At 37.3% G+C, this 25,895-nt stretch overlaps 1 protein-coding gene, 1 long non-coding RNA gene and 1 pseudogene across 10 annotated transcripts in view; 2 read left to right on the top strand and 1 right to left on the bottom strand.

The window, feature by feature from the left end:
• NUDT9 (nudix hydrolase 9) overlaps positions 1-25,895 on the bottom strand; it is a 101,507-nt gene that overhangs the window by 54,295 nt on the left and 21,317 nt on the right. For 5 of the 9 annotated variants that reach the window (XR_003420443.2, XR_008296245.1, XR_008296246.1 and 2 more), the window contains exons 5-7: positions 16,990-17,101; positions 14,860-15,006; positions 13,262-13,346 (exon numbers count right to left, since the gene is read on the bottom strand). Coding sequence is in view for 6 of the 9 variants with exons in the window: in XM_027060494.2 (XP_026916295.1) it covers positions 13,262-13,346; positions 14,860-15,006; positions 16,990-17,101 (344 nt within the window). In the remaining 3 variants the exon portion in view is untranslated. Of the gene's footprint in view, positions 1-6,005; positions 6,966-11,085; positions 12,009-13,261; positions 13,347-14,859; positions 15,007-16,989; positions 17,102-25,895 lie in introns of those variants that run through there. The other 4 variants (XM_015067239.3, XM_053217144.1, XM_027060485.2 and 1 more) reach the window with 2 other exon arrangements.
• Positions 3,598-13,370, top strand: LOC128314513 (uncharacterized). Its single transcript, XR_008296247.1, has 2 exons — positions 3,598-4,660; positions 5,331-13,370. It is a non-coding gene; the product is annotated as an uncharacterized LOC128314513 (long non-coding RNA).
• LOC113600999 (uncharacterized) lies at positions 8,259-8,385 on the top strand (annotated as a pseudogene).

The following is a 25,895-nucleotide window of genomic DNA, read 5'->3' on the forward strand; positions in this document are numbered from 1 at the left end:
TTTGTGATAAAGATGTTGCTCTGATCCCAACTGAGGAGATGAAGTTATTTTCTCAGTAATCAGTCTTTAAGCCTCTCTCTGTGTGAGATACCTGAGGAGTCGGAGTTCTTAGTCTGCAACCAGTTATTCAGTTTAGCTTTAAACCTTGTGACTCATATTGCCCATGACCATAAAGGTATTAGTAATATGGCTTAAATACTAGATGGGAATACAGTTCTAGAAGATCACACTGTTCCTTGAATTCATTGCTCCGAGGGCCATTTGAAGCAAAGGTAATTACAAAGACATACAATATAATTTGGACTGATTCTATTGCACTAAGTAGAAGACTGTTAAAATATTCTTGTGTTGGGTAATTTAATGATTTCTAATAGGCCCACTTATCACACAAAAAAATTCAAGGGTTTGGATCCAAAAGGAAGAAAAACATAAAGGAGAAATGTGAAAAAGAAGGAAAAGGGAGGTAAGTTGCCCAAATTCAGGCAAAGTAAAATAGCATGAAGGTAAGTCATAGTTGAGTTTAAAATACATCTAAATTAGTTGACTTTTATATTAGTGACTTTTATAAAGAGATATACCTTGTTTCCGATGCTGGGGACAAATCTTAATGAGAATATGATGGGTTTGATTTTTCTTTCAAAATTTAATTCCAGAGTACAGTGGTTGGGTTTGAAATTCATTAAGTTAATTTGAATTAAATGTGATTTAAGACCATAAAAATGTTTGCTTTCAGAATCTACTGACCAGTAAAGACCACACTGATTTACTTGTTTTATTGAATCCACTCATATTGTGCTATTCTCTACCAACCCATTTGCCTTACAAGATTTTTCCCGTATCATTTTCTCCTTGAGAAATTATAATTGTCAGTAACAGCATCCAGGCTATGCAAAGGTCTAGTAAGTCTCATGGGGGTAGAAGCTTAAGGTGGATTTATGTGTATATTATAAAAAAAAATCTCATTTGAGCCACTGGTGATATGTCCCCAATACTAAGCATGATGCAACAGTGGTGGTGGAGATTGGTGGGTAGAGACTGCAAATTCAAATAACTTCAGGGGCCAAACAAGTATGTTGAACTATGAGATTATAAGGAAGTGTATGAAGTGTATGCAATGTTATGAGCCAGAGAATGCATGTCTTGTCTAAAGGCATCCAAAGTTTTTTAAAGCTCTGTTCTAGGCTTACAAAACCTGAATTGAGGCATAATTTAGCCTGACCACTATGGCAATACCTCTAACTAAGCAGCCTATTTACAACAGGAATGGGACTTAGAAAAAACTAAAAATCTTCTAACCCTTTAATTCCAGACTCTTCCTTCAGAATGAAAGTTCTCCTCTTGGCTGGCCTTTTGAGCACTGCCGCTGCTCTGCCCATCCCTGTGAGTACATCGCCTCCATTTTCCACTCCATTTCCATTCTAGAGATAGTATTTCTGGGCTAGGAGGCATATCCTGTATCTTTTCCTTTCACAAAAGAGAAAGGTAGAGTCCAAGGAAGTTATAGAATCAGGAATTTATCACTGTTCCTCAGCCCAGTGGTCTTCTCAGCACAAATCTCAGTTCCACATAGCATCTGTAAACCACGTGACCTTGAGCAAGGAACTAACCCATGACTTCCCAGTCTGTAAAATGAGTCATAAGAACTACCTCAGAGTAGTGCAAAGATAATAAAAATGTTTCTAAAGCACATAAGAGTCCTAACTGGAAAATAGGAAGTTCTCAAATAAATTTAGGAAGCTAGAACTCAAATTCCACAGTGACCTGGGTCTTAGTTATGTAGTTTAAATTGGGTTTCATTATAATGCCTTTACCCCAAACCATCTCATGCTGACTACAGCCGTGCCTTCCACATCTATACAAATGAGATCTCTGAGTGTGATCTGTGTCGATTACAGTCTGAATACGGAGGGCACCAAGTAGACAAGAAATCCTCTTTCCTGCACATTTTTTGACAAAGGAGCTTTCAAAGTGAGGGAGCTTTCAAACTTTGTGTTTGGGGATTCCAAATTTAAATTTACATTTCTACATGCTCTTCACTTTGAACTTCTAAATGCTGAGAATGAAATTGAGATCATTGTTGATTCAAAGATAAAGAGGCATGCAACATGTAATTACTCTTAAGAAATGTAAATAAAAACATCATTTGAAATAAGTTTAAAAGCCAAAAGTACACCTTCTAAATCACTGGACAAAATTAATTCAACCTTTCCCCATTGGATACACAACTGCTTTTCATTTCAGAAGTGAAGGTACACCACTGACCAGCGTAACGCTCAATAGTGGCTTGTTACCTATTCTCATCAAATCTCTTTGTAATAAATAATGTCTTGCCATATGTTGCTTTACCTTGTTGCCGGTGCTGTTTTACAAGCTTGAACCATCTGGAGGAAGTTCCAGTGGACAGGTAAACTTCTAGTTGTTTTTTTCAAGTGACATGTTCATCATTTTAAAAGTTTACAGTTGTCTGAAATGACTGGCATCATGTCTCTTTTTTTCAGAGATTTGGTTTTTACCCGCCACAAGGACCGTCATTTTTTCCTCAGATCCTGTTTCCCCCACCTCCACAACTGCCCTTGGTAAACATGGGTTTGGGGACTCTCAAATTGCAAACAAACAAACAAACAAACATTAAAAAACTTATTAGTTAGATGATAGTTATTAAATTTAAAATTTGGGGCTTTCACATGTTGCCAGGCACAAGCTGTTCACACCCTCTCCCCGCATAGCCTGCGGTGGAGTGTGACAAGGAGCTAGCAAATTTTCCCCAAAATTTTTGGTGACTTCTTTCAATGTCCTTCTATACTTGCCATCAAAAAGGTGTTTATACTGAATTTCCTTTGACTGTGATGAGCCTAGTTGCACTTCATGACGGATATACTAAACTCTTTCTATAATACCTGTTCTTTTTCTAAATCATCTTGCTACTTACTTTTTTCTAAAAAGTTTTTGGGGGCGCCTGGGTGGTGCAGTCGGTTAAGCGTCCACTTCAGCCAGATCACGATCTCGCGGTCCGTGAGTTCGAGCCCCGCGTCCGGCTCTGGGCTGATGGCTCAGAGCCTGGAGCCTGTTTCCGATTCTGTGTCTCCCTCTCTCTCTGCCCCTCCCCCGTTCATGCTCTGTCTCGCTCTGTCCCAAAAATAAATAAACGTTGAAAAAAAATTAAAAATAATAATAATAATAAAATAAATAAAAAGTTTTTGTTTTTTCAGCTTTCTCCCACAGGTCAAACAGTATAATTATTTTGCTCTTTCTGCTGGATCCTCTCCAATCTCTCCTAATGTCTGGATTCTTGGCCATCTTTTAATAAAGCCCAGAACAGTGCTAAATATACAAATAGAATTTCCTTCACTTTATATGTAATACTTACATTTGTACAGACAGATAGCATTCAATTGATATTTACTGAGTGTCTACTGCATGATAGGGTCTATAGTGAGTGCTAGAAATACAAAAATTATGAGATAAGTTCACAGTCTGATGAGAAAAAGATTCATAAATGTTAAAAATGTATTTTGATAAGTACTTCTAGGTGCAAATACAAAGTTGGCTTAGGCTGTGGATCAAAGACTTCATTCACAGAGGAGACATTATCTGAGCCAGATCATGAGGGGTGGGGGGGGGGGGCGCACTGCAGGCAGAGGGAACAGCAAATGTATCTGAGGGACCTGAGGACAAGGCAGTTTGGGAGAAGAATGATCAGTACAATGAGGTTGCAACACAGATTGGAGACATGTTAAATTTGGACAGTACTTAAGCAATGATGCTGTGAAAAATTCACACACATTTTAAAATAGCATCTGGCTTAACTTCTTGTCTACCACCTATTTTTAAAATAAACATGATTTTGCATAGTGTTATATCTAAATGCAATAAGCACCTTCCTTTTGCTTGTATTTAATTTCAAACTGTTTCTCAACTTTAAGTAGGCTTTTGGAAATTTGTCACTAAAGTTGAGGTCCTCAGTAGAAGTCTTTCCCTTTAATGTTTTCACGTATCCTACTTGAATCCTAGCCACTAAATTTCTGACTACTTGCATTTATCATTAATTGCTAGTCATTTTGGTTTTAGTCAAGGGGCGGGGGCATTGTTTCCCTTTTGTGGTAGTGGTGGTGTTGCTGCTGTTGTTGTTTTGGCTGAAATCCAGAAATATTTTTTTAAATTAATGAAAAATTCTGAAGTTTTGGTTTATAATTAGAATATAAGAGTCTCTGTTAACATCTTATGTAAATCTGTGTGGCAGTAAAGAATCCCTAGCATTTGAAGTGGAAACTCTTCCTTCCACCAGATGGCAGAGTAGTATTAAAAAGCAAGCAAAGAATCAACTACTGTAGACAAACTGGTGGTGAATTTGCAAGAATTATCAAACACATCAAACAGATTCCTTTTGGCTTTAGATTTGACTAATGAAGCAAAAGAAGCATATCTCTTGAGAGAGAAAAAAAAAAAGATTTAAAATCCATTAGAATCTAAGCTTCACCAAGTAGAAGGTGGGCTCGTTGAGAGCATATAATTGTTCAATAAATACTGGATGGATGGATGGATGGATGGAAGGGTAAGTAAATTAGGAAAAAAGGTAAAACAAAATTGTTTTATTCACACTTCACTTGTTTTCCTTCTTTTTTTGTAGATTCCGATTCCTTTTCCTTATTATCCAAATCAGGTAATTATACTTAAAGTTTCCTTTAAGAAAGTATAAAACAGTGAATTATTTATAAAGCCCATTTTACCTCTAAAACCTTATGCTTACATCTGCCATTAATGAGAGAAAAATACATTCTTATTGAAATGGAATCTGTCCTAGAATCCTTTGAACTAGATTTAAGGTTATGGTCGTGTTATAAAAGGATTTCATTTTTTACAGGATTTTGCTGAATGGAGGGACAATTACATGACGAGATTGACTTAGTCACAAACCAAAAAATATGTTGTATATATTATAGCATACTGTTACTAAATTTTTAAATGATACTATTACAATGATAGGGAATGACATTATTAAAGTATTTCTTTCATAAGGAAGTGATCCTAAAATATAGTCTTTGCTCCAACCCAGTGAGCCTAAGTTTAATGATCTTTCCGAGAAGTCCCTGCTATGTTTGGAGACCACAAAAGAAAATGTGGACTATATGCTTCCAGAAATATAGGTTTGAAGGGAGGATGGGTACTATATTAGTGAATATGAATCTTAATGCCATAATTTTAGAAATCTAAGAATTCTAAAAAGCATGTGTTCATTAATCAAGGTAATATAAAATGTATAACATAGAAAAGATAGTTAAAATGCTGAATTACAACTCCCTGATTATTTAACTACGTTTCCTTTATTCTAGGTCCTGACACTTAATGATCTTATAACGGTAAATATATCTGCCCTGTTAATCTATAAAGTTCATAAACATATTACATTCAACTCCCTTTATAAGATAGGCCAGCTCATCATAAAAATTTCTGTCTTTATTAGTCTAATTCATTTCGAAACAAAATAAATCAGAGCTGTTAAATTCAAAGTCAAAAAACAATCTCAGTTCATTTCTACGTTCTACAAACAAACAGTTCTACATTCATTATTCAATTCATACAAACTATAAATTGACAAAACAACCTTTTCCATCACTGATGAGGGTGAAAGTGAAGAGTCAAAAGACTTAGACTTACAGAATAAATTCCTTTTGGAGAAATGAAAAAGACTTGATTATTTCTTCACTAATGAAGCATTAGCATAAACACATTATACATTAAAGATTATCAAAGCTAAGTTCCAATAGATAATGCTGCTTTTTTTTTTTTGGATGAAAGGCACACAATTCAATTTTTTAATAAGGCCCTTTATTGATACAGTAAGTTATTCAGAATATTAGTTCATGAAAACAGAGGAGAAATACTTGAGTGGAGTTACAAAAGATAACACTGAAAAATTCCATTTCCGTATCTAAAAACATACTTTTCATACTTAAACATTTTCTGAAATCAAGACACATCTCACAACAGATACATTTATTCTAAGATTTCTTTTTTCTTTAAAATACTATCACTTAAAATGGTACATTTTACAATTGGTGGTATCTTAGAATCAGGGACATGGCAGTATTTTGTAAAAATGTCAGAAACTCAGGCCTAAATCATTCGTGTGACGGAGATAAAATTTTTCAGGATTTGAGACTATTTAAAGCCAACCATCTTGAGGAATATTTAAGTGTCCCAGAAACTTGAGACCAAACAAGCTTCTGAGTCTAATCAATAAGAACCTAAGTCTCTTGAGTTCAAGTGCTAGTGCTCTTCCCATAATCCACTCTGTTTAAGCAATGTTATAGTCCATTTCCAAATGGCAGACAATAAAAATTCTAGCATATTTCTAACGAAAAATGTTTTAGGAAACTGCCTTCAATGATTAATCATTAACGATTACAAAATTGGCAAGTTCACCTTTATATCAAAACCTGCAGAAAGAGCACTGGCCTGTGGTTGGAAAGCCTAGATTCAAACCTCTCTTAGATTCTAATTTCTCTCTTGATTTACATCTCTTTTACAATTAAATTAGCTGTGTGACCCTGGGTAAAGGTATCGGTTTACCTCCCAGGTCTCTTCCAGTGCAAATATACTCCTCAGATACTCATTCACATTACCAGATCTGGACACTTAATACCTATTTATACTTTCTTTTTTGGAAAATGTTTAGAAGTACTCTTGGCCACAACCTATATCCTGGAAAGAATTCTGACAGAATAACTTCTAGAACTGCCATACCTTCATAGCCCAGGATTCTCCCAGGAATCCTAGTTAAGTCAGAAAGCAGGAAGAGTCACCCTTAAGAAACAAACACCACCTCAGGTATTGTTCTTGCCTAAGCAAACATTGGGACAGTGTTTGACTTACATATTCTTGCATACACACCGGGATGGACAGCTCTACAAATACGAAGGGATTCACTTTCTTTCACTGGTCAATTCCTTGAGCAAGCTGCCAGTCTGTTACGACAGAAGGACTCGTGGAAGCTACAAAGCAATACTTTTCCAGTGACACCGCTTGTGTAAACAAACTCTTGAAGCCAAGTATTTATAGTTGTCCTAAAATTTTGGGTCAAGTATCATTCACATAGGGAATTTTCATACTTCAAGAAACCTAGCACTTGCATGGATATGTACACAGTGAGTTTCTTAACTGTTCAAGTTTTTATTCTTTAGATACAGTAAATACAATTACAATATTTCTGTGAATTAAGGGAATTTAAATCTAGATATTGCACATTCATTTTAAAATCTTATATCATGTAAATAAACCTCTAAATAAAATGGAACTCATTTTTCAATAAAAACAAATTTTCATATAGAAAATCTTCTAGCTTATATGTGTGCTAAGTTACAAATATGTTAAAAAATAAACCCATTAACAGCACTAGCATTGATCGATTTTTCTTCTTTCAGTTAATCACTTCTATTCTGAACGAACTTGAGGTAAGTTCATATTAATTTTAATGTTTATTTATTATTGAGAGACACAGAGAGACAAAGCATGAGCACTGGAGGGGCAGAGAGAGGGGAGACACAGAATCTGAAGCAGGTTCCAGGCTCTGAGCTGTCAGCACAGAGCCGGATGCGGGGCTCAGACTCACAAACCACGAGATCATGATCTGAGCGGAAGTGTGACGCTTAACCAACTGAGCCACCCAGGCGCCCCTCATATTAATTTTTAAGTTATTATAAAGTATAAACCTATTTAATGGACTGAGGGTAATGTCTTTTTTTTTTTTTATCTTTTAGGGCTTCTTTGGGGTAAGACTTTATTTCTATGATTATATTGATAAAAACAAGTGACATTTAATATCAGGAAAGGTAAGAATAACTCTCCTCAACTATAAAAATATATGGCAGAATCAAACCCAACTGACTTACCCAAATTAGAGCTCCTGCGTTATAAACTCTAAACAATTTAGATCAGAATTTCTGCAGGTCTAAAAAGGTATTTTCATAATGCCATGGTATTTGACAAAATTTCAGCCTACGAAGTATATGCAATGTTAAGAAATTTCAAACAGTAAATTTTTCCTCAAGCTTGTTTTTGTTTTATGGACAATTCATAGTAAGCAGTGAGAAAAGTCTGCTGTGAAACTACCAAATCTAGAAATGGCCTCATTTCAAGGCAAGGCAAAACATCTCCTTAACACCAAAGCATCAGCTTGCTGGATGGAGAGGCTACAAATCTTGAGACTTCTTTGATTCTCATCCAAGTTTGTTCTCACTTTAAAATATATACAAAAGATAAGCTTTGTGCAGTGGGTGTATCATAGCCAATGAGGTTTATCCAAGGCACGATTATTGCTAATTGAAAATACATACAAAAGATATATTCCTTTTTTAAATATCTGAATGAATGTCAATCAAAATTATTATATATAAATTAATGTTAATCTACCTTGAGAGAAGCTAATGAGTCAAAATTTTCTGAGTCCCAATTTTGAGAAAGAAATTGGATTTCACCCGTTTTTGTCCTTATACATTTCATTGCCCCCAAATGCTTACTTAGTATTTCTTACCACATCAAATGCTCTTATCAGGCCATCAAAGGCCAAGTGGGAGAAGCGAAGTGCTTTGTTGCAGAAAAACCCAGTTGAGGATTCAATTTATCACCATTTAAGATGTAACAGGATCATGTTATTTTCTATCTGCCAATACACATGATTGTATGAATACTAACCCATCAGCAATAAAATGACCATAAGATGGGAGATGTGAGTGGAAGCAAAGAAGAAATTATGGCAAGAATACCTTCATATAATAACTGTAATCTGTATTGTTTATTTTGGCAGAGATAATTCTCTCCCTCCTATGTCAGAAGTTATATACTAAGGTTAGTAAAATCTCGAAATATCTTTCAAGTACTACTATATATTTAATTTTTTTTTATCTTAGGAGTTTAATAGTCTCAGGTCACATCCATATTGATAAATTAATAGCATGATGAAAGGTATACTGATGAAAGCAGTAATTAGCCTACTTAAATTATAAATGCTTCCTTCAAATGATGTATTTTTAAATCAGTTTATTAAAACCTCACAAATATGTTAGAAAATAATACCAACCACCGTTTCTTACACTGTAAGAAAATATAGCATTTAGCTTCTAAAAGTTGTTGGAATTTTCAAGTGCCAAATATTCAGGTTTTAGATTGTTATGTTCTTACTATACAAGTTTAGCATATGCTTCCATTTGAGTCTGAAATGCTGGCAAGACAAACACCGAATTGCCACCACATATCCTTAGGTTCAGATATTATCAAGTAAATTCTCTTTGGGTTCAAATTATGCAAACAGTTACAGTGATGCTAGTTAAACCAGTTGTGACCTTAAAGTCAAGTCATAAACCATTAAGTGTGTTACTGTTGATGTGAGTACTGCTTAAATAATATATAATCTTCCAAACTGCAGACTTAACACAACAAATCATCAAAGCTTCATGACCTTAGTAGACAATACAGAATAAGTTTCGGAACCTGGCAGACCAGGATTCAAATCCCAGCTCTGTCCCTTACTGAATAACCTTGGGAAAATCTTTAGAAGGATCATTTTCACCTGAAATGGAAATAATACCACCTAACTTCATAGGATTGTTGTGAGGATTGCATGATATAATGTAGATACTCAGTAAATGGTATCTGTTATTACTATTTTACTAAATAGTAAAATATTTTTAGATAAAAAGTATTCAGAGTATTCTTCCTTATACCTAAAATATAAGAAAAGCAAATATGGCATCAATATCACCTAATGATATAGGAGCAAATATTCCTCCAGAAAGGTCTTCAACTAAAACTTTAATATGGTTTTTCTTATTATAGATGATGCTGGATATTTATAACACTTACCAGAAGATTACTTCTATTTTATAATTTTGCATACTTTAGAAATGTTCCAGAGAAAACTCTAAAATGCCATGAAGAATTCATTATCAATAGACCATGTGCTTTAATCATTCTTTAAATAAAATATTACCTACTATCTTTTCTAATGTCAATTTAAATGTTTCAACACTATTAGATGTAAGTAAATGTTGACCTTCAGGGAATTGCTCAAACTTTCTCAAGAGCTTTTGTAAGCAGCTTTAAAAATTCTATTCAGTGCCAGGAAAAAGCAGTCTCTTCCTGCCAAACAGTAAAAGTAGAATCCAACTCTGATTCTGGGAGAAGGCCATCCTACCCCTCAGCTAGTGAGCGGGTCATCCTGGTCAAGCACAAGTCCCTTATTACATACCAGGGACCAGGATTTTATGGATTTTAGAAAATTAATACCATACTTAAACCTTGTAACTCTTCCAGAGGGGTCTGAAACAGCATCTGGAAATCAAACATTCTAATGTTTCTCAGCAAACCTCAACTCGCACTAATGAGGAAAAAGCTTCCTGTCAGTTTAGTTCAGGTTTACCACCAAAGTAAAAGTAGCTTTGACACTAAATTTAGCAGGGGTTGAGGGGACTTTTGATTTACATTAGCCCAAGTTCTGTTCTCAAGCTACAGAATAAGCCTAATACCTTTTTCAAATATGTGAAGAAAAGGAAACCACCATGTCTCTATCCCTTACACCTCCTTTTCTTCAGATGCCCCATCTGTAACCCAACTAGAATGAAGACGGAATTATGATGGTCCCTACTCAAGGTTGACAGGAGTAAATATCATGGGATTTTCTCAATAAATATCTTAGCCAGGATGTGATACACATGCCCACTAAGACAAGTATTATTTTCATTCTTCTTCCCTAAGTATCTAGAACATCAACAACTCTTTCCTTTATCTGGGAATTATAATGTTAACGGTGGGCCTCTCAAAAACCTATTCCAATCCTTATTTCCTTCCTAACAAATAATATGTTTAACTCTCAAAGGCTTCCCTCTCTCATTTCAATCCTTTCTGAACATCTATTTTTATTTTTATTTTACTTCTTAGAGAAAGCATGGGTGGAGGAGAGAGGCAGAGGAAGAGAGAGAGAATGAATATCCCAAGCAGGCTCCATGGTGAGTGTGGAGCCCAACATGGGGCTCGATCTCACAACCCTGGGATCATGACCTGAGCCAAAATTAAGAGTTGGACACAACGAACTGAGCCACCCAGGTGCCCCTGAACATGTATTTTTACTTTATTTATGATACATACAGTTACAGTAGAGTGAAATAAACACATCAATTTAAATTACTAATTTCCAGGACATATTTTTAAATTCAGAATTTTTAAAAAATGAGAACACGAGCTGTTCATTGATATTGATCTTTATTAACAAGATCAATTTCCTCAGTAAACTGAAATTTCCTCAATAAACTGGTAATTCTGAAGTCAAAACAAGGTTTTCATTTTTTAAATCAGCTTCAACAAGATCACATAAAGCAAATAATTTAAAGACAGGTTAGACACTGGCAGTGTTCTCCTAAAGGAGCCTGATATTTATGCCAGAAACATCCTTCAGACCCTAGATCAACAGGAAAAAAAGAAAAGAAAGAACATGGAAGGCAGAAGTAATGGCTGACCCTAAATTTATCTTTATTCAGGTTATGGTTCTTCAAAGAGCATCAGCTGTTTCGATTTGGTTTAAACAATGCTTAAATAGAATACATAAAAAATATGTTGTTTATATTTCTTCTGACTGGAAAGCAGAAAATTATGTGTTGCATTTCATCATATTTACTAATTTTATTCTGATTAAAACCTTCTAAATGAAAACAGTTTTGAAAGTGAATGAAATAATTTCCAAGTGACCGTGCCTGCCCCCCTTATCTATCCTATGAGCTCTGTGGTACCGCCTTCTTTTCAGCACGTGCTCTTCTGCACTTGGCTGACACAGAGATGAGGCTACAACCCGCGACACTCAGCATCAGAGTTCTCACTCCAGTGTGCATCTCGTTTCTCTGCCACGAGTTTGATGAATTGAGAGTGACTGGCATAAAGCTGGAGTTGATCACTGATGTCCACCCATTTCACTTTTCCAGCATCATCTCCAGCTTCTAGGGTAAGGTTATCCATTATCTCACCTATTGCCAAAGCACAACATCACCAAGAGAAAGTAATTCTTTTATTTATGTCCCTTTCAACATAACTCTGTAGCTTCAAGTATTCTTACTGAAAACAATTTAAATCATTATTGTATTAGGTGCCCCAGGGAATTAAAAACTAGAAGCTTCCAAATTTTCCAAATGCCCAAATTTTAACCACATTGCTGAATTTTAAATAGAGGCACCAGTAAGGAAGCTTTTCTCTTTAAAAAGTAAGAATATTGGCTTTAGCTTTAAAAAAAAAAAAAAAAGAGTTCATATTAAATGAGTATGAAACTTACATCAAAACAAGTTCTAGAGGGATTGCAGATTTAAATGTAAAAAAAAGAAAAACAATTATTGGCAATTCATTTTACACTCTTAAGTGGACCTTTCTAAAATAAGCATGGGGGTGCCTGAGCAGCTCAGTCAGGTAAGTGTCTGACTCTTGGTTTCAGCTCAGGTCATGATCTCATGGTTCACTGATAGCACAGACAACATGGGCTCCAGCTCTGCATCAGGCTCTGGGCATATAACTTGGAGCCTGCTTGGGAGTCTCTTTCTCCCTCTCCCTCTGCCCCTTCCCCCTGTGCCTCCCCCCCAAATAAATAACCATGACACCAAACCAGAAATCATAAATGAAAATATTTATATTTACAAATAAATATATTTATTAAAATCTTTATAATTATCAAAAAAAATTAAAAATAAAGCTCTTAATCACTGTTGGGAATGTAAACAGACTATTTCTGTAGGACAATTTGGCAATGCTTATCAAGAGCTTTTAAAAAAGCAAATGCTGCAGCACCTGGAAGGCTCAGTCGAGGAGCCAACTCTTGATTTCAGTTCAGGTCATGATCCCAGAGTCGAAAGACTGAGCCATTGGGCTCCATGCTGAGCATGAAGCCTGCTTGAGATCCTCTCTCTCTCTCTCTCTCTCTCTGTCTCTCCCCCTGCTTGCACTCTCTTTCTAAAAGAAGATAGGCACCTGGGTGGCTCAGTCAGTTAAGCAGCCGACTCTTGGTGTTGGCTCTGGTCATGATCTCATGGTTTGCTGACAGCACAGAGCCTGCTTGGGATTCTCTCTCCCTGTCTCTCTCTGTCCCTCTCCTGCTTGCTCATGCTCTCTCTCAGAATAAATAAACTTTAAAAAAAAAAAGAAAGAAAGAAAAGGAAATTGCTCTTTGATGAGAATTCATTCCGCAAATACCAGAGTGCCTCTTATCAAGTCAGTTTAATAAACACAAGTTTACCTGTTTCATCATGGTAGTTCACAGCTTCTGTCTCCATCCATGCATTATCAGTGTTTCGAGGATCATCGACATATCCTTTATATATCTATTTTTAAAAGGAAGCAGACAAGTGTACAGTCAAACACGAATGGGCGGAGCAGATGCCTGCTACATCAGAAATGTAAATATCCTATTACAAAGCAGTGTGCATATAATTAACTGTACATTATAAAGTTAAGATGGTAAATTATATGTCATGTTTTTTTTACTACAATAAGAAAAAAGTGCCAACCTAAAATTGTCAGGAGGCAATAATTAAGCATTTATTTATGATCAGAGAACTGCAATTCTGGGTACAGAGATGTGGGTAGCAACCCAGTGTCCCACTAGGGAGCAAAGTCAGAGGTTTTTAAGATGGAAAGAGAATGCTTGTATATGTTGTTTTCAAAGAATTTTGACTGGCGTTGCTGCAGAAAACATCTTGAGTGAATATAATTGGTTGCTAAGGCTATCACTAAGCAAGTCCCTTTTGTAGCAAGTTGCAGGTGTTTGTGTAGAGTCTTTGGAGTATTTGCAGTTTAGCCCAGTTTAAAAGATCAGGGCTCCACCTGGTGAGGAAGTCCCACCTTCTTAAAGGCCTCTCAGCTCCATTTTAAAACCCTTTGATAATAAGTGACTCCTTATTTCACCTTTCACAAGTGAAATGTAAGTATCATAGAAACTTTCATGTAACATTCCACATGCTTGTTTTAAATTTCCTAGGATAAGTATTCTCAAGGTCAGCTTTAAAATTCACAAAACCCTCAACTCTTCAGACTCTAATTTCATAATTTGAGAATAGTCTTATTTGGGCCATATGACTTTTTTAAAGGCTCTATAAGTATTTTTCTGCGATTATATATAAGTATATTTTATATATATATATATAATTTCTGTGATTATAGTTTCAGACATACAAAGATAGATTTTTTTAGTTTAAAAAAGAAGATCTATAAATAAATTTAGTAAAGACTAATACTTAAGCTATTAATATAGGGAAAGATTTGGATCTAGCCATCTAACACAAACGTGACCCCAAAAGACTGAACGTAAATAAATAAGAAATCCTAATTCTAGAAAGAAAACAAAGCAATTCAAACAAAAGCCAGCAAAAAAGAAACTCTTTTTCCTTATTACCAGCACACATATACTTTATAAGGTGATTTTTTTTAAATCACAAAGGGTATGTAGACAAAACATAAGACTTAAATGGTTATCAACCAGAAAAACTCTGAATAACATAATTTAAAATGTAAACGTACTCTCAAAAGAGCTAAATTTATGTAAGTTTTTTTGTAAAGGTTTCCAGATGGATGGGTGTGTTCAGTGTCACGTTGGCTCACATCTAGTCTAAAGAAAAACTAAGAGGAAAAAAGTGTATTCTAATAAATGTAACTGACCTAAAGTTGGGCTATAAAAGTTTAAGCAGAAATCTATTCACAGTGAAGATCTATAATTTGTTTCTATGAATATGTATTTCAAATACACAGGTTTTACCTATCAGATTTCCAGGTGAACTTTTAAGGAATTTTCACTAATCCGTGAGGCTAAAATCCTTCATGGGAACCACCATTTCTTACCACTAGATGTTCCTGGCTGAAGAGTTTGTGCAACTGTTCCTCTAATTCTCTCTTTTCTGCACTGGATTTCTGTAAGGAGTTGAGAGCTTCCTCACCAAATTCTCTTTTCAGTGTAGCACTAATCTTCTCTCCTGGGTCCACCATCCCCTAATAGCCACATTATTAAAAAAAAAAAAAAAAAAAGTAATAAGCTTTAATTCATTCAACAAATATTTCCTGGGTGATGCAGTAGACACATTGTTCTACCTGGCCATAATCATGATTCCCATTCTCCTGTGATATGTTCTTCTCTAAACCATTTGATTCTAGTAGAAGTAGCCAATCAGGGTATCTCATGTATTTGCAATAATTTGTCCAAGGTTAGCCAATAGTAAACTGAGCCAATAAGACTCCTTTCCTGGTATCTTCTAAACTCAAGCTAAGGAAGGAAGGCCTGGAGGCAAGATGGAATATAGCAAGCCGAAATTTCCTCATTGTTCATCCCATTCCAGCCACACTGACCTCCTGAATCAGTGTCTAGGACATGCCAAACAAATCCCACCTAAGGCCTTTGTACCTGCTATTGCTTGTGTCCAACATGCTTTTCCCTAGATACCCACATGCATCGCTCATTCACCTTCTTCAAATCTTTGCTTAAATGTTACCTTCTCAGACCTTTTATAACCACTCTAATCTCAAATTGCAAACTCTCAAACATTTCCTAGTCTCCTTCTTTGCTTTAGTTTTTTCCTTAATATTTATACCTTTAAACATACAATAACATATTTTATATTATCTGTTTCCCCCACTGGAATGTGAGCTCCAAGAAAACAGGGATGTTTATGTTGCTCTGTTATATTCTCAATGTCTAATATATCAGCTGACAAAAAAACAGATCTCAAAATATACTGATTAGATGAATGGTTTTCAATATGACATCAGGGACAACCACTTCCTTACTGAGCAGAATTTCAGATGACAAAAATATAAAATCCTACGATGAAATCATTACCGTGTTTTGCACTAAGCATGGATGAAGTTTGACAATTTGGCTCATAATAATTAACCTAAGCTTTTATTACAGTCACCTGGGATTTTTATTTCTAATCCATTTTTATCCTACAAAGAAAAAAACAACCATTCTTGCAGATAGCAGTATAAGAATCATCCTCTTTTCAAATTATCTTCATTTCACAATATGGCATAAAATATAAAACCCTCTGTTGCACACATACACATTTCAAAAAGCCACTTCAAATTTACCACTGAAATGAACTCAACAAAGGTACAACTGTTCCTGATGATACTACAGAAATTTTAAAAACTACAAAGAGGGGTGCCTGGGTGGCTCAGTTGGTTAAGCATCTGACTTTCGGCTCAGATCATGATCTCACAGTTTGTGAGTTCTACCTCCACTTCAGATCCTCTGTCCCCACCCTCTCTCTGCCCCTCCCCAGCTTGCACTCTCTCTCTCTCTCTCTCTCAAAAGTAAATACACGTTACAAAAAAATTTTTTTAACTACAAGGAAAAGTAACAAGAATTATCTTTTTTATGTCTAAAGTTAATGAGAATTCAATAAACCAATGCTAACAGTCTTACCTTGGACTTGGAAGTAGGGGTTGAGTTCTGAGATGGGACCCAACATGTATGAATATCTACTTTATGCCAGGTGTTTTATATGCTACCGCTACTAATCCTATGAAGTAGATATAATTATGTAAATGTTAAAGAGAAAGTTCTGGGGCACCTGGCTGTCTCAGTCAGTAGAGCAACTCTTAATCTCAGTGGTGTGATTTAGAGCCCCAAACTGGGTAGAGAGACTACTTAAAAAATAAAAATTTTAAAAATTTAAGGTAAGTGTCTGAATTCTGTATTCTCAGCTCAAAGTGGGAAGGCCAACGTACAAGCCTAGGTCTAACTCCAAAGTCCATGTTCTTTTCCAATGGCTTTATAATTAGACTCAAATTCTAACAGCCTTGATGTATTATCCTACACTTGCTATTGACAGACTTCATTGCAGTGATAAATGACAAAAGAATTACTAAGTGAAGTGTGAAGGAATGGAAAATAAATGGAGGATAAAGATCTACATACAATAACCTTGCAGTAAATGAAGCTAAAAAGAACTTTAATTTAATTTTAATTCTTACCCCTGGGATTGCCCATTCTCCACAGTCTTTCCTTTTTATTGCCACAAACTGTAAGATGTTTTTCCCAGAAACAGGGTGGGTAATTTTATTTCCACTTCTATCCCTTTTCCACCTGTAAATAGTAATATAAAATCATAATGGATTTTGAAGAATAAGGATCTCAAACTTGAGACAAAGTTATACCGATGTATTTTTCTTTATAACAAGAGTATTATAAATTCACCTCTCAGCTAGTTTTACCAAAAAAAGTATTTTGTATTAGAAATATCCTGGGGTGCCTGGGTGGCTCAGTTGGTTAAGCGTCCGATTTCGGCTCAAGTCATGATCTCACAGTTCGTGAGTTGGAGCCCCGCGTTGGGCTCTGTGCTGACAGCTCAGAGCCTGAAGCCTGCTTTGGATCTGTGTCTCCTTCTCTCTGCCCCTCCCTCGCTCATGCCGTGTGTGTGTGTGTGTGTGTGTGTGTGTGTGTGTGTGTGTGTGTGTGTGTCTCTCTCTCTCTCTCTCTGAAAAATAAACAAACATTAAAAAAAAAAAAGAAATATTCTGTATTGAGCACTGTTACAAACCAAGTCAGATGTCTACTTTCCAAAAAAGATATTCTCTGTAATAAAAATTCAGAATATAAGTAGTTTTTATTAAAGAATTGTCAAAAAAAGTTTAAAAGCAGAACAGAATTTAGAGGATGGGTCATAAAACTTAAAAACATAGTCGAAGGATCCTTTTTAAGAATCACTTTAATATAAGAGATCTGGTAATATTTCCTTTTAATGGGTCACTCTGTTATCAAAACAGAGATTACACAATGCAGATTACACAATACAAGTTCAGCTGGTCTCAACAGTAGTGCTTCTCAATCTTTATGCCCTTTCTTAAAAAACAACAAAAACAAAAAAACCACAAAAACCTCACTCTATCCTTTAGTTTTTAAAAAAGTATCAAAGTGGGGCACATGGGTGGGCTTAGTTGTTTGAGCATCTGACTCTTGATTTCAGCGCAAGTCGTGATTCCAGGGCATGGGATCAAGCCCTGCATCAGGCTCCACACTCAGTGTGGAGCCTGCTTAGGATTCATTCATTCATTTTCTCTCTCTCTCTCTCCCCCCCCATTCTGTCCCTCTCCCCCACTCAAGCTCTCTTAAAAAAAAAAAAGTATCATGGTTATGTTAATTTTAGAACGAACTTTTTCTTTTTTTTTAAAGATTTTTTTAGGTTTTATTTTTAAGTAATCTCTACACCCAACATGGGGCTCAAATTTACAACCATGAGATCAAGAGTCACATGCTCTACCAACTGAGCCAGGCAGGTGCCCCAAGAATGCACTTTTTCTAACCATAGCCTCTTGCCCAGAGATGCTGATACATCTCCCTTTCCCTTCTCTACCCCCACCACACCCAATTTTAAGAATTGTTCTAAAACTATCTTAGGCAAAGAAAAAGATTTTGAACCTCTAGTACTAAACCAAAAAAGAAAGCCTATGATCTAATCATTGCTTTGAATTAGAATCAATGAAATTAAATGAGTTTAAATAGTTCTCCCCCCTCCTGCAAATAAATAAAGTGAATAAATTATAAGAGAGTGACAATTTGATGAGGACAGTAAATAGAAATGAAAGAATAATTAGTACAAGAAGACAGCATCTGTTTTTAAGGATGCCAGACATAGGTATGACATGAGCAAGAAACAAAGGTATAAAATAATATGTTCAAGAAACTGAATCTATAGGTGGGGTCTGGCACCATGGGCACCACATAGGGACAGAAGGATGATGAGGCCAGATGAGTAGGCAAAGAATTCATCAAATTCATCTGCTTAGAGAGCCAAAGAATATTTTTAAGCAGGGTAAAACTATAAGCAATTTGTATTTAGAAAGCTCACTCACTTTGACAAAAGTGTGGAGGCTGGTTGGGAAGAAAGCAAGACTGGAGGCTAGAAGACTGTTACCATTGATGAGGAAGCATAAGGCAAGCTGAGAGCAAAGTACAAGCTAGCATACCCCGCCCCCCCCCCCCCCAAAGTGGGATATGTGTGGTATTCCTCAGGCACTCCTAGATGCCCAAGAACAAAAGAAAGGAAAGAAAACAAATGGTTAGAGATCACAGTCATGCAGGACAGGAGTCTCTATCAGTTTACAAATACCTTAGTAAATTACAAGAAAAAGGCAATCTTACCAATATCCTAATCTTCTGAAACCTAGACTCAGTTTCCTGGAGCCCCTAATATCACCCTCCCCTCCACAGTGATGTGGGGAACAAAGGCAAGAAGGAAATGGCAGGTAAAATTAAATTTCCTTATAACCTACAACCTGCAGCCCACTGACAAATACTTGAAGCAAATGCAAAGTATTACATTTCTCCAGGAACCCCCTGCAGTCATAATGTTGATGCCTTACTAGAGGGAAAACAAGCTTAGCTTGACAACAGCAAGGCCTCAGGTATCTTAGGAGTCCTCTTTAGCACACTGAAGTCCCTCTGGAGGCCTCCCTTTTGTCTTTACCTCCCCCAACTCCACAGTATGTAACCAGTCACTCCTCACAACCCCAGTGCAGCTCTTTCTGCCCACGGGTCCTATCCCTGTGCTTTAATAAAATCATCTTTTTGCACCAAAGATGTCTTCAAGAATTCTTTCTTGGCCATGAGTTCTGAACCCCACCATCACCCCAAAACCTCATCACCATGATCCAGGTACAAGATTGAGAACAGGAACGAAGGTAGACGTGGTACTTTTACTTCTTAAGGCCCATTTCTATAGCACTTATTATGTACCTGATACTGTTAAGTCTTTCATGTATTTATCCATTTAAGTCTCAAAACAACCCTATAAAGTAGTTGCATTATTATCTTTATTTTACAAATGTGGAAAATGAAGCACAGAGTAGATTAAACTTGTCCAAGACTGCAGAGCTAAGTGGTATAAACCAAAATTTGAACCCAGACAATCTGCTTCCAGAATCTGCACTCTTAATCACCATACTGTCTACTTAAATCAAACAAACAGAATGTTTACACTAATTGGGTAAGAGGAGGGTGTGAGAAGGTGAAAGATGCTCTGTACACTCACACACACTTACCAGCACCTACTATATATACATCACATTGGAGAAGCTGGGAAAACCAAGACAGATATGCCGCCACTTGAGGCCGCAGCACAGGGAGAAGCAGGACTGGGGGAGAGGCGCTGCCGGGCCAGAGAGGGCCAGACTGATGATGAACAAACAGTCACATAACCGGTTTACCTTCTCAGATTTTACCCCAAAGGCACTCATTTAAGAACTACCAAGCAGAGTAGTTTCTTCCTTTGTTCCTTATTGTAAATACCAAATGATGAGGGAAACAAAGGCAGAAGGAAATGGCAGATAAAGTTAAATTTCCTTACAACCTGCAGCCCACTGACAAATACTTCAGGCAGGCAGGGTATAACATTTCTCCAGGAACTCCCTGCTGTCTTAATGTGAATTCTTTGCTAGAGGGGAAAACGACCTAGCTGACAACAGCTAGGCCTCCTGGATCCTGTGAGTCTTCTTCAGCATATGAAAATCCCTTTAGAAACTCCCCCCCCCCCACCAATTTACTCACCAAACTTCCAAGTACATAACCAGTCTCTCCTCAGAGGTCCCAAGGCAGCAATTTCTGCCCCCGGGTCCTAACCCCATGTGTTAATAAAATCACCTTTTTGCACTGAAGAAGTCTCAAGAATTCTTTCTTGACCATTAGCTCCAATCCCCATCACTCCAAAACCTTATCATCAAATAAATTATTACCGAATTTAAAACAAAATCCTTGATATAATGGAAATAATGTATATTTTAATTAATGAACCTCATTAACATTTGTTAAATGCCAAAGGTTATTTCTAAATACTATTGATATTCCCTCCCCACTTCTGATGGCTCACACCTTCCTGTCTCACCAAAACTGGAAAGAAAATGAGAATACCACTAACTATGGATCTGACTTTACTCACAGTAATGTATCAACACTTCCCACCTCATTTTCACTTTAAAGGATCTAAAGGAACATCAGATAGTTGTACCCACCGAATCTCTAGGAGAGGTCCCTGAGAACAGAAACATTTAACACTTTCCCTGGAGCATTTGTTAAACTACACTATACAGAGCTGTTCTGAATCATGAAGTACTTGAAAGAAAAGGGAATGGAATCTTTAAAGTGCCTAGATGATTCTTATGATTACTCATTAGTGAAAAACTGGTATAAAAGAGAAAAAGTATAATATCTGGAGCCAAATACCACAGACTCAAATTTCAGATCGACATAAACATTTAGGCAAGTCACTTAACCCCAGTGAGTCTTCATTTTCAGATCTATAAAACAGAGATGTTAATATCTACTTTGAGGAGTTGTGTGAGAAACAAATGGAAAAACTGATGACAGCACCTAGCAGAGGAGAGCAATACTTTTTAACAATGTGCTTTAGCCTCGTTGATGCTTCCTTTTTAACATCTTACATTCTTCTCTTCCTTCCATTTCCGCTGCCACTCACTCATTTAGACCAACTCATAGCTAAATATATGCATTACTGAGGTAATAAAGAGCATCAACCTAACAGTACAGGTGAAAGCTAGACTCTGCCATCTGTGGGCTTTTCCATAGCCTTGGACCCTCTCAAAGTCTTCAGCTATTGCTGAAGCTGTTGTATAATGGCCACATTAAGCTCAAAAAGTCTATTATTTCAAAACAATGCAACCCAATCACCACATACACTCCCATGTATTTGGCCCACCAGAGGTAAAGATAAGCTAATGAAAGGCTAACTTCCAAGTGTCTAGCTTCCCTTTTCTGCTTCTTGTCCCCTTACTGGCATTTCTACTTCAAATGCTTCACACCTTCCTGATTTTAGCCAGCCTTACCAAAGTTGGAAACAAAACTGATACTGTCATTAATATTTTTTATTTACATTCATTAAAAGTATATTAACTCTTCCCATTTCATTTAAACCATAAAGTTTCTAAAATAATTTTATTTAAGTTTATTTATTTATTTTGAAATAGAGAGCATGCATGCACAGGGGAAAGGTGCAGAGAGAGAGAGAGAGACACAAAGAGAATCCCAAGCAGGATCTCTCACAAACCATGAGATCATGACCTGAGCCGAAATCGAGCTGGACACTTAACCAACTGAACCACCGAGGTGCCCCTCTAAAGGAATTTTAAATAGATACGTGGGTTGGTAGGTAGATACATAAGCATCTATACATAAGATAAGTAGATGGCTGGGCAGAAGGAAGCAAGAAAGGATGGAAGGAGAAAATTGGAGTGAGCTGTGGGGTAAAGACCTCTTTTGTCAGGGAAATTGAAAGGCCAAGGAGAATAAGATGGGACAAATATTGGTGCCTCTTCCAGTAACTTGAAAATAAGGGAATTAAGCTGTTTTCTTAGAGTTAACCTATGAAATCATTACTGGATCTCAGATCAGAGAAAAAGTTTCCTGAAAGAAAGGAAGACCCTCAAAATATGAAAATTAAAAAATAAAAATATTGAGGATATTTGCATTATTTAAAGCAAAGTGACAATTATTTGTGAAGACGGAGTTGGTCAGTGAAGAAATCCTAAAAATAAAAAAATTAAAAGGATGACAGAGATGACAGAATATTCCAAACGTGCTGAAAAGATGATTCCTATGAAGATGGTCAAGTCCATCTAAACCTAAGATTCACCTGCCTTCCTTATTCTGATTCATGCTTACCAAGGGGCCTTCTGAATATGATGTGGCTTACCAGATAGATTTACCTCAGGAAGAGAATGCCTGTCCCCTATTCCGAAATCTTCAAGGGCTCCCCTTAACACTCCTGAATTTTGTTATTGTAATATTCTCCACAATAAAACTGCATAAAAATTACATGTTTGATTACCCACTATTCTACAAAATATTCTGCTTCGACCAGCTGATCCTTTCATTGTCCCTCAATACTCAAATGGAAGATTTTGAGGGGGAAGATGGCGGCATAGGAGGACACTGGGCTCACCACGTCCTGCTGATCCCTTAGATTCCACCCACATCGGCCTAAATAACCCAGAAAACTGCCAGAAGACTAGCAGAATGGATTCTCTGGAGCCAAGCGTAGACAAGAGGCCCACGGAAGAGGGTAGGAAGGGTGAAGAGGCGGTGCGCACAACCTGGACTGGCGGGAGGGAGCCGGGGTGGCGGAGGGGCAGCCTGCATGGCAAGGTGGAATCCCCGAGTCTGGCTTGCAAAAGCAGAGGGGCCGGAAGGAGTGTGTTCTGACAGTCAGTGGGACTTAACATCTGGAATGTCATAAGTCAACAGCTCTGCTCGGACAGCAGGAGAGCTAGAGGACTATGGGAGGGAAAGTTGTTGAGCCCCGCAGGACAGAGCTCAGCTTGCCAAGGAACAAAGGCGCTGGAAAGCACCATCTCCCTCTCTCATCCCCAAGCCAAAATCCCAAAGGGAACCAGTTCCCGTAACGGAACTTGCTTGCACCACACAAACACCCAAGGCTGTGATTCTGTGGATCCATCCCTCTGACGGGTCTGCCTCCCTCCCGGTGCCGCAGGGCCTCTCCCAAAGCGGACCACCGAAGGCAAAGCGAGCTGAGTCTACCCCTCCCGCCCCTGTGCACCTTGCGGATCCACCCTGGCTAATACACCAGATCCCATCGAAGCAGCACCACAAGCCTGGCAGTGTGTAAGTAGCCCAGACAAGGGCCACACCACTCCACAGTGAGTCCTGCCCCTGGGAGAGGGGAAGATAAGGTACATACCACTCTGACTGTGGCCCCAGCGGTGGCCTGGGGGCAGACAGCAGGTCTGACTGAGGCCGAGCCCACGAACACAAGATACTCCAGACATCACAGGGGAAGTGCGCTGCAGTTCCACACCACCCCAGGGACTATCCAAAATGACAAAACGGAAGAATTCTCCTCAAAACAAACTCCAATAAGTAGCAACTAACGAACTGATCAAAAATGATTTAACCAATATAATGGACCATGAATTTAGAATAATAGTCATAAAATTAATCGCTGGGCTTAAAAAAAGTATAGAGGACAGCAGAGAATATTGCCACAGAGATCAAGGGACTAAGGAACAGTCAGGAGGAGCTAAAAATATTCTATAAATGAGCTGCAAAATAAAATGGAGGCGACCACAGCGCGGACTGAAGAGGCAGAGGAGAGAACAGATGAATTAGAAGATAAAATTATGGAAAAACAGGAAGCTGAGAAAAAGAGATAAAAAAATCCAGGAGTGTGAGGGTAGAATTACAGAACTAAGTGATGCTATAAAATGCAATAATATACGATATTTGGGATTCCAGAGGAGGAAGAGAGAAAGGTGCTGAAGGTGTACTTGAAGAAATCATAGCTGAGAACTTCCCTGATCTGGGGAAGGAAAAAGGCATTGAAATCCAAGAGGCACAGAGAACTCTCTTCAGACGTAACTTGAATTGATCTTCTGCATGACATATCATAGTCAAACTGGCAAAATACAAGGATAAAGAGAAAATTCTGAAAGCAGCTAGGGAAAAACATGCTTTAACATATAAAGGGAAACCAATAAGACTAGTGACGGATCTATCTACTGAAACTTGGCAGGACAGAAAGGAATGGCAGGAAATCTTCAATGTGATGAACAGAAAAAATATGCAGCCAAGAATCCTTTATCCAGCAAGTCTGTCATTCAGAATAGAAGGAGAGATAAAGGTCTTCCCAACAAACAAAAACTGAAGGAATTCATCACCACTAAACCAGCCCTACAAGAGATCCTAAAGGGGATCCTGTGAGACAAAGTACCAGAGACATCACTACAAGCATGAAACCCACACACATCACAATGACAATAAACCCATATCTTTCTATAATAACACTGAATGTCAATGAATTAAATGCTCCAACCTAAAGACATAGGATATCGGAATGGATAAAAAAAAAAAACAAGACCCATCTATTTGCTGTCTACAAGAGACTCATTTTAGACCTGAGGGCACCTTCAGATTGAAAGTGAGGGGATGGAGAACGATCTATCATGCTACTGAAGTCAAAAGAAAGCTGGAGTAGCCATACTTATATCAGACAAACTAGACTTTAAATTAAAGGCTGTAACAAGAAATGAAGAAGGCCATTATATAATAATTACAGGGTCTATCCATCAGGAAGAGCTAACAATTATAAATGTCTATGCGCCGAATACCGGAGCCCCCAAATATATAAAACAATTACTCACAAACATAAGCAACCTTATTGATAAGAATGTGGTAATTGCAGGGGACTTTAATACTCCACTTACAACAATGGATAGATCATCTAGACACAGAATCAATAAAGACACAAGGGCCCTGAATGATACATTGGATCAGATGGACTTGACAGATATACTTAGAACTCTGCATCCCAAAGCAACAGAATATACTTTCTTCTCGAGTGCACATGGAACATTCTCCAAGATAGATCACATACTGGGTCACAAAATAGCCCTTCATAAGTACACAAGAATTGAAATCATACCATGCATACTTTCGGACCACAATGCGATGAAGCTTGAAATGAACCACAGGAAAAAGTCTGTAAAACCTCCAAAAGCATCAGGGTGCCTGGGTGGCTCAGTCGGTTGAGCGGCCGACTTCGGCTCAGGTCATGATCTCGTGGTCCGTGAGTTCGAGCCCCGTGTCGGGCTCTCAGAGCCTGAAGCCTGTTTCAGATTCTGTGTCTCCCTCTCTCTGACCCTCCCCCGTTCATGCTCTGTCTCTCTCTGTCTTAAAAACAAATAAATGTTAAAAAAAAAAAAAAAACTTAAAAAAAAAAACCTCCAAAAGCATGGAGGTTAAAGAACACCCTACTAAAGAATGAATGGGTCAACCAGGCAATTAGAGAAGAAATTTAAAAATATATGGAAACAAATGAATATGAAAATACAACAATCTAAACGCTTTGGGATGC

The sequence above is a fragment of the Acinonyx jubatus genome, chromosome B1, assembly GCF_027475565.1.
Source record: "Acinonyx jubatus isolate Ajub_Pintada_27869175 chromosome B1, VMU_Ajub_asm_v1.0, whole genome shotgun sequence".
NCBI classification, from domain to species: domain Eukaryota; kingdom Metazoa; phylum Chordata; class Mammalia; order Carnivora; family Felidae; genus Acinonyx; species Acinonyx jubatus.